We start from the raw sequence: 8,113 nt of genomic DNA, 5'->3' as shown, positions 1-8,113 counted from the left end.
TTATCACGTTAAATCATGAGCATCTTGAAACGAAGAAGGTTCAAGCAAATCGACAGCCTGTCTTTGGTGGAAGGTTAATATCATTATCTAGGTCGAAGGTCAGATAAGAATTGGGACAGCGTAGTCGACATATAATATACTGTGTAACACTAGTGCGTGAGGATTAGCTGTGAAAGAAGAGGATATTACCTTAAATTCTTAGCAACATGTTTGCATTATTGTGTCGGAGGTTCGGCGCCATATCTCGAAACTCATCTGTAAGATTTAAGCTAATTTTATGCCTCAAATCTGCATTTTTTAATCATCTCAAAAACTTTAATGTTTTGATAACTGCTTTAAGTGTTTAGGCATAGGCCCTGCGTGTGTACTGTAGTGTTTCATGCCGGCCTGTATCCTGTACGTGCTACGTCACTGTGACCTTTTAAAACACCGGCAGACCGGGGGAAGAGTTCCATATATGGACGCCAGTAAATATTCCCTAAAGTGACCTGTTGGCCGTCAGAAAGCAAAAACATGTCCAGAAAAGTTCAATTTAAGAAGGAAAAAAAAAATTCAATTTTTTTCATAGGGTTTGTGCACAAGCATGACAAGGTGTCCAGCGGCGTCCGTATATGGAACTCTTCCAAACACTGGATGGCACAAAGCCATAATGAGCCAGTTTGGTATTTTCAAAAAGCAAGGTCATTCAGGTGCACAGGAAACATGGAGAGCATGAGCCTGCATAGGGCCAGCTGTGCTGATCAGGCTGATAGGGCAGACTACCACTGACCATGCATTCGCATCCGAATGACCTCTTACGTGCTTCGTTTTTGGCTTGTGCTTTTGGAATACCAAACTGGTTCATTCCCCTTAGTGCAACACCTGAATACCCCACAGTTCTGGGAGTAACACCTGAACACACAAACTCCAATGGATACCTTCAATTGCCTCTGACCTGATCACCCATACAGTTCACTGGGAAGGACAAATGCAGTTCATAAAGTTTTGTGAAGGAAATGTTGCATGCAATTGGCCCATCTTTGCAATCTCTCTGCACTTCATCCTACATGAAATCTCCAACGTAACTTCCTGTTTGGAAACAGTCTTTCACAACTGTGAATTAGAAAATGCTATTGGCTTGCAGCAGAATTAATAAAAATCGTGCAGTAAGATCGACCAATTATGCCCAACAGAAGTACGTCAAAGCTTGCTTTGGATATGCAAAGCATTGTGGGTTACACATATACTTGCTGTACTCATCCGTATATTCAGGGTACATGTATCATGCACATATAGAAGTGTTGACCTGTGTTATTGTGCAATTAATAGTTATAAATAAATGTATTCACCCTTTCCAGCACCCTTTAACCATATGCTGACGGGTGCTTTAAAAAATGCAGTGCCTCCATATGGGAGATTTTTGAGATTTTCCATTTTCAAAATCCTTCAAAAATTCACAATTTCATTTAATGGACGTTTTCATGTACATCCACACGAATGACTGTCTGGTGTCTACTCTTATCTGATATGCACCTCCATTGACGTCCGAGAATTTCAGCCAGGCCTGCCACCCTGTAAAGAGAGCCCAGAGTTGTGAGGTGTTACATAATTTCCTTTGTTCCCAATGAATGCCAGTGGCGTCTTTTCAGACGCGGCTTGCAGCAGTATTGTATCGCTTATCGATGGGGATCTGGAGCACTTTTGTCTGCGGTGCTAATCCACGGGGGCGCTATGCCGAAAACAGTGGTATACTGTTTCTAAACAATGACCGATTACCTCTGATAAATGCAAGCTGAAAATGATGGCAATTCCCAGCAGCAGGTCTTTTTTTCAGAGTACGGTCTTTTGTTACTAGGTCCAGCTCTTTTGTCCAATTTCGGGCACCCCAGCTATGCATACAAACCCACAGTACCCAAAACCGGGTTCCCCGGCAGCAATTTGGTTGAGGGTGATGGGGAACAGGCTAAGTGCAGACCTTGACTTGTGTCATTAGTGATAGTAGGTTCATGGCAGTATGGGTCAGAGGTTTTGCTTATGTAAATTCAGTGACTGTGTTTCCGTCTGGCTTTATCGCCATATGTTTTTGCTTTATTTTGGTCCCGATATGATGTACTTTATAACCATGTGGCTTACAAGTCTTTGTTCATATATATGTATCAGTGTCATGTTGAATTGCAAACAAAAATTTGTGACTTTTTCCTGAAAGTGTGATTGGAAAATTCTGCCTTGTCACCATTTCTCTGGGTCTGTTCACTGCATGGTCATCTTTGTCACTTTTGTTGTTTGATTACAGAGGGTTCTACCAGCAGCTGTCAGATATCAGTACAGTACCGAGCAAACGGAAGCGTCCTTCTCAGTTTTGGTGAGAAACAAAAGCACCTGTTTGATTTCTCAGGCTTTACACCTCAATGAATTGTGTAAAGCTTGTCTTTCAAAACAATTTGTTCTTGTGCTTTAACTTGGTAATCATTGGTAATAGTCTCAATGAATTGTTGGATTTTACTTGCATGAGCATCTTCACTAACACCCACTTATAAATGTGAAACTTTACTCAGAAAGCCTACAAGCCTGGAATATAAATTAACTGGAAGTGAATGAAGATCGAAGAAAATTTTAGAAAAAAAGGTGCAAATTTAGGATGAGATTGCTATGGAATTAAAAGTGTAATAATTATTGATACCTTAATGCTTTCTATTTAGGACTACAAACTTCACAAGCTTGAGTTTGGTCCCTCGGCCAATGTTACTGTCACCAGGGATGAAGCCCTTCAGTTATACCGAAAGATGCAGGTTATCAGACGGTTAGAGACAGCAGCAGGAAACCTGTACAAGTCCAAGGCAATCCGAGGCTTCTGTCATCTCTACTCTGGCCAGGTACAAATAGTCGAGGGAGCGGGGTGGCTTAGGAATCTGTGTTGGACTTGCAGCGACATTGATTGTAGAGCTCCAGGGAAGGCTGAAGCAGAGATTAATCCGAGATTTGGAAGAGAGCCCTCTTCATACAAGTGATATTGGCTCTTCACAGTGACTACGGATGGCGCTATGCAGCATACACATTAGAACAAGTTGGGGCATTTTATAAACAAGTGATTGCTGGTCATATTTGCATAAATGTTTGCTTGCATCAACCTTGCCGAGGCTGATAATTACAACCAAACATACCCAGAAGTGATGAAATTCGGCAGATCCTACACTTGGAATAGTTTTGACATCTTTAAAATTCAGTAAATTGCAATTTTTAAACAGATAACTATTTATGTTTTCAAAAACTACTTTGACAGGAAGCCTGTGCTGTTGGCATCGTGGCAGCTATGAAGAAAGACGATGCAGTGATTACAGCATACAGAGCCCATGGCTGGACCTATCTCATGGGAGTCCCGGTGACCGGAATACTCACTGAATTAACAGGTAAAACAGTTGGTACCCAGCTAGTAACAGACTGTGCGCTCAGTGTTGTGCGAGAACTAGTAAAAACAAAAGTCACAAGCTTACTTGGCTGGGATTCGAACCCATGACCTCCTGCTTACCAGTGTAGACAAAATGGTTAACAATCGAGCTTGCCAGTGTCGGCCGGCCAGTCCAAGCCAGATATAGCAGTGGGTACCACAAACTGTGTCCAAAGATTTTATTTTACTTTCTGGTTGGTGAGTGGAATGAATACAAGCAGAGATCGCTAACTTGATTGATAATTCGAAGTTCCTACAGTCTACTTTATTTAAATAAATGCTATTTACTATTCAGTCCTACAAAGAATGTTGACTAACAAGAGATTCAAACCAGTAACCTTCAATTTGACTTTTCAACACTCAGATGAGCTGGTTTGCATTAGAAATGTTGACAGAAAGTGTAAAGCTTTAAGCAAAGTTTGTGACTTGAGGTCTTCTGTTTTTTTCCATTTTTTTAGGTCGTCGGACCGGATGTGCCAAGGGAAAAGGAGGGTCTATGCACATGTACACCAAGAACTTCTACGGAGGAAATGGCATCGTGGGAGCACAGGTAAATATAAATGTGGTTTAAGCCAGGAAAATGATTTTGGAGTTTTCCTTATCCAAATATTTACATACAATTCGTGCACTGTCCAAACCATGCAGAATTTAATGCTGCGGAAGGTCTGTTAGCCTTTCAGTACAGTAACCATGTGGATCTAGCTTAGAGCACTCAGCTGAATGAACTCTGCCTGATCTGACAGAGCCTGACAAGGAAATATTGCTCAGATAACATGTCTTTGAGATTTCTCTTACTGTTTTCATCAACCATGTTGCTTTCACCGATTGTTCTCTCAATAAACGAATAAGGTTCCACTTGGAGCAGGCATAGCCACTGCCCTCAAGTACAACGGCTCGGAAAGCATTTGCGTCACGCTGTACGGTGACGGCGCTGCCAACCAGGGCCAGATCTTTGAAGCCTACAACATTGCCAAACTCTGGGATCTGCCGTGCATATTCATCTGCGAGAATAACAAGTACGGCATGGGCACAGCGGTGGAGAGAGCGGCCGCTTCGACGGACTACTACACACGAGGGGATTACGTGCCAGGAATCTGGGTAAGACTGGGTGGTCTGTACTTCTCATGTTTTGAGTGGCGGAGTGTGGCCCGGTGATTTGGGTTTGTGACTTAGGAGTGGAGGGTGAGACATTCCAATCCAGGTGATGGCCCTCAAGCCGCTTGCCAGACTGGCAGTACTGGGTTGGTCACCCTCCAGGTAGGTGACATTGTCTCTGGAGAGCTTCATAGGCACGACGAGCAGGGGTAACTATTGAGCACCTTGGATGCTCTTTATAAGTCTAGGTTCGGTGATCCATTGCTGAAGAGTCTACCGTTTTTCATGTTTCTTTTTTATTTTGTAATCACTTTTTAAAAATCCTCTTCGTATTCGTTAGGTTGATGGAATGGATGTCCTTGCTGTCAGAGAGGCAACACAGTTTGCTGCCGACTACTGCAGATCAGGCAAGGTGGGTCATTGTACATTGTGTGTTGGTTTGAACACAAGCAGAAACATTGGTTGAGCAACTAGGGTTGAACTACTTGGAATAAACCTGATAATCAGGAGTAGACCAGTGATGATGCTGCACCGTGAGTGTCATGTTGTTGTTTTCAGGTGTTTCTGAATACGCCATCACTTCACCAAAGGAAAAGCTCCAGAGATGAAATGGTCTTTGGAATGCTTTATAAGTGTCGTATACAGGGGTAACGATGCCATGCCTTAAACACCGTTTGGACAACTATTCAGACTTCATGAATAGAGCGTGCTTCATTAACTGATACCGTTTTCTTTTTTTCTGTTTTTGTTGTTGGGCACCAGGGACCACTTGTCATGGAGGTTGAGACCTATCGCTACAGCGGTCACAGCATGAGCGATCCGGGTACCAGCTATCGTACCAGGGATGAGGTACAGGAGATCAGGCAACAACGAGACCCCATCACCAACTTCAAGGATCGGATCACGACTAGCGGGCTGGCCACTGCCCAGGAACTCAAGGTGAGAGGGCTCTGAAAATCTGGAACTGGATATTCATTTAGAATGATTGATGAATTGCGCATGTCCTTTAACACGGGTGCTTGAGTCTACATTTGTTGATATCACACTTGGTTCAACCATTCGCTGGTTATGTAACATTTGCTGTCATTACATGATGATTTCCAGTTGTACCTTTCAAGCAAGGCGATCAATGCCCACCTCTTTCTCTTTTGAAACCCCAGGAAATTGACGTTGGGGTGAGAGCAGAGATCGACGCGGCGGTGGAACATGCAAAGAATGACGCAGAGCTGCCGGTGGCAGAAACCTTCACTGACATCTACAGCAACACACCTCCCTTCATGGTCCGAGGCTGCGATCCGTTCTCGTTTCACCCGTCGCACACGCATTAATCTCAACTGACATCTACAGCAACACACCTCCCTTCATGGTCCGAGGCTGCGATCTGTTCTTGTTTCACCCGTTGCACACACATTAATTTCAAGATGCTGAATAAATCAAGACACTTTGAACTTGGATTCACAGACCACTAGAGTCAATCAATTATTTGTAAAATGATATTCACTTGTGACTGTGTAAAGTCTAGGACAGGCATTCAAGAAGTACACAAACCGAAGTTACTCCTGAAATACTGTGGTATGCCCAGTGGGTGTGTGGGGTAGTGGTTGTGAAAGTAATGGCAGAATGGGGTCTATTGTGTATTCCCACGCATATACAGGAATGTGTGCAGTGGGTCCAGAAAATAAGTGTGAAACAAACCAGCAACACATGCCATGTGTTGTGCATGTGTTACCGTAGCAAAACATGGATGCCATTTTGAGTTGTGTCCATACACGTGGTGGATTCTGTGGTGGTACGTACATGTGTGTGGCTTTCTACAGAAATATCGGTTGATTACACGTGATCATACATGACACTCGATAAATTTCTAACTAAATTCAGTGACTTCAGTCTTTCAGGATTTTCCGGGAATAAGATGACAACAGTCCATTTTGCAGAAAAAAGTTGTTTGGTACTGTGACTGCAAGACTGATAGTCACTACGTGTATTATGGGCTGACAGGGACATCGCTTGTGAATTTATTATTCCGTCATCACATCACAAGCAGCCTCTCAAAAATAAACCCTTGCACGATCTTGGTTTTCATGACTTTTTAGATTCCCTACTTTTTTCCATGACTTCCCCCCCTCCAGGGTTTCCATGACGGTGAAAACTTTAGAAGGGCAACATGCCCAGTGGTGCAGAGGGGCAGGTTTGTTCAAGTTGAGTAGTGGCTATGGCTTGCATTATCATACATGTACACATCTATGGGACTTTGCCTCGGCCGCTAGCCAGTGGCTTTCATAGGAACAGTTCATATTTGCAGCCACAGCCATTATATTTGGATGCAGCCTACGTCCCTTTGAAATGACTAGTGTAAAGTGTAATTTACTTCGGATTGTTCATGTCTTATTGCATGTCAAGCAATGGAAGTTATATGTGACTTGTCACCACAAATTGAGCTGAAAGTCGGAATTTTCAAAAACTGAGATACTGGTATTTTTAATTCAGCAGAAAGAGAGCTTTCCAATGGCATTCACATGGAACACTTACGGTAAAAGTGTAAGGTGACAATGTGGCATTATTCTGGCAGCTTTGCGTCTTTGTTCTCAACATTGTTTCAACATTTCTGACCAGGCACGAATAATGCTATTGTCTACTGAGAAAATGACATTTTTAAATATGTGATTCTGTGAAATACTTGGAATTAAATAGGATACGGGTTACTTTCCAAATATTACCAAAACTCAAAAATTGACCTCCACTTCAATATAACTTTGAACACTCAAAGTAGAGAAAGAGTGGGAAGCGACTTTACTGTCATTTTATTGTGACAGGTCATGTCTAATCGACACAGGACTGAGTCATGTCTATTATATTTTACTTGTAATATAAATAATAAATGTTGGGTTTCCATGCTAAATAGCCAAGAGGTGTTATTACATGCTTATGTTGAAATTGAATGAATGTTGATTTGCAGCTCAAAGCAAAAGCTTCTACCTGTACGTTCTTTCAATTTGAATTTTTGTCCTCATAATCTACCAGATCTAAAAGACGAGATGAATGATATACTTTGATGTGAATTATTCAAACTTGTTCCTTTTTTTTTGGAGTGTACAAGTAGATTCCATAGAATATTTGCTCCTAGCAGAACAGAAGAGGGTGCGTCTTTTTAGCACTCGCCGCATAGTGCGTAACGAATTTATTCCTCAACCCTCCTGCTGTAACCGTCAATAACAAACCGTCAAAAATTCCTTCCACTTGATTTGCCCCAGTACACAGACACACATGGGAAATTTGACTGATTTTGACTGATAGGACAACTGTGTCAAGAATGTATCTTTGCATAGGAGGGTTAATGTATGGTCTCTGCATACATGCAGCATGGGCTTGGAAAACGTACAACCATCTGTCTTTCTTTTGCTGCTTGGGATGCACTTCAACTCGGGGTAGAGAGTAGCTGATGAATTAGTTTGCAATAAAGTGTGATCTATGGAACTACACCCAGTGGAAGTATCTGACTAATTTCAGTTTAAATACTGTGTGACTTTGTGACACGAGCATTGCACAGAACTGATTATAATTTACACGTGTGTCAGGAAAACGGAAAGTCTGAAT

The 8,113-nt window shown here is 42.2% G+C and overlaps 1 protein-coding gene across 1 annotated transcript; it reads left to right on the top strand.

Moving 5' to 3' along the window:
• Nucleotides 1-97: 97 nt before the first annotated feature.
• LOC110974400 (pyruvate dehydrogenase E1 component subunit alpha, mitochondrial-like) lies at nucleotides 98-7,998 on the top strand. The gene is made up of 9 exons (XM_022226006.2): nucleotides 98-257; nucleotides 2,273-2,341; nucleotides 2,679-2,852; nucleotides 3,260-3,386; nucleotides 3,883-3,974; nucleotides 4,274-4,522; nucleotides 4,860-4,931; nucleotides 5,282-5,458; nucleotides 5,680-7,998. Exons 1-9 carry the CDS (start codon nucleotides 207-209, stop codon nucleotides 5,845-5,847), a joined length of 1,179 nt encoding a protein of 392 aa, XP_022081698.1. The 5' UTR covers nucleotides 98-206; the 3' UTR covers nucleotides 5,848-7,998.
• Nucleotides 7,999-8,113: the final 115 nt, after the last annotated feature.

This window comes from Acanthaster planci, linkage group LG15 (genome assembly GCF_054643075.1).
Source record: "Acanthaster planci isolate LZ-2023a linkage group LG15, COTS_SCS, whole genome shotgun sequence".
Lineage (NCBI taxonomy): Eukaryota > Metazoa > Echinodermata > Asteroidea > Valvatida > Acanthasteridae > Acanthaster > Acanthaster planci.
The sequence above is the reverse complement of the archived record's forward strand: the minus strand, read 5'-3'. Positions and strand labels throughout refer to the sequence as shown.

Coding starts and splice junctions, on each gene's coding strand:
- LOC110974400 (XM_022226006.2), top strand. CDS start 207: ATGTTTGCATTATTGTGTCGGAGGTTCGGCGCCATATCTCGAAACTCA. Junction 2,853..3,259: donor GTCATCTCTACTCTGGCCAG/GTACAAATAGTC, acceptor CTACTTTGACAG/GAAGCCTGTGCTGTTGGCAT. Junction 5,459..5,679: donor CCACTGCCCAGGAACTCAAG/GTGAGAGGGCTC, acceptor TTGAAACCCCAG/GAAATTGACGTTGGGGTGAG.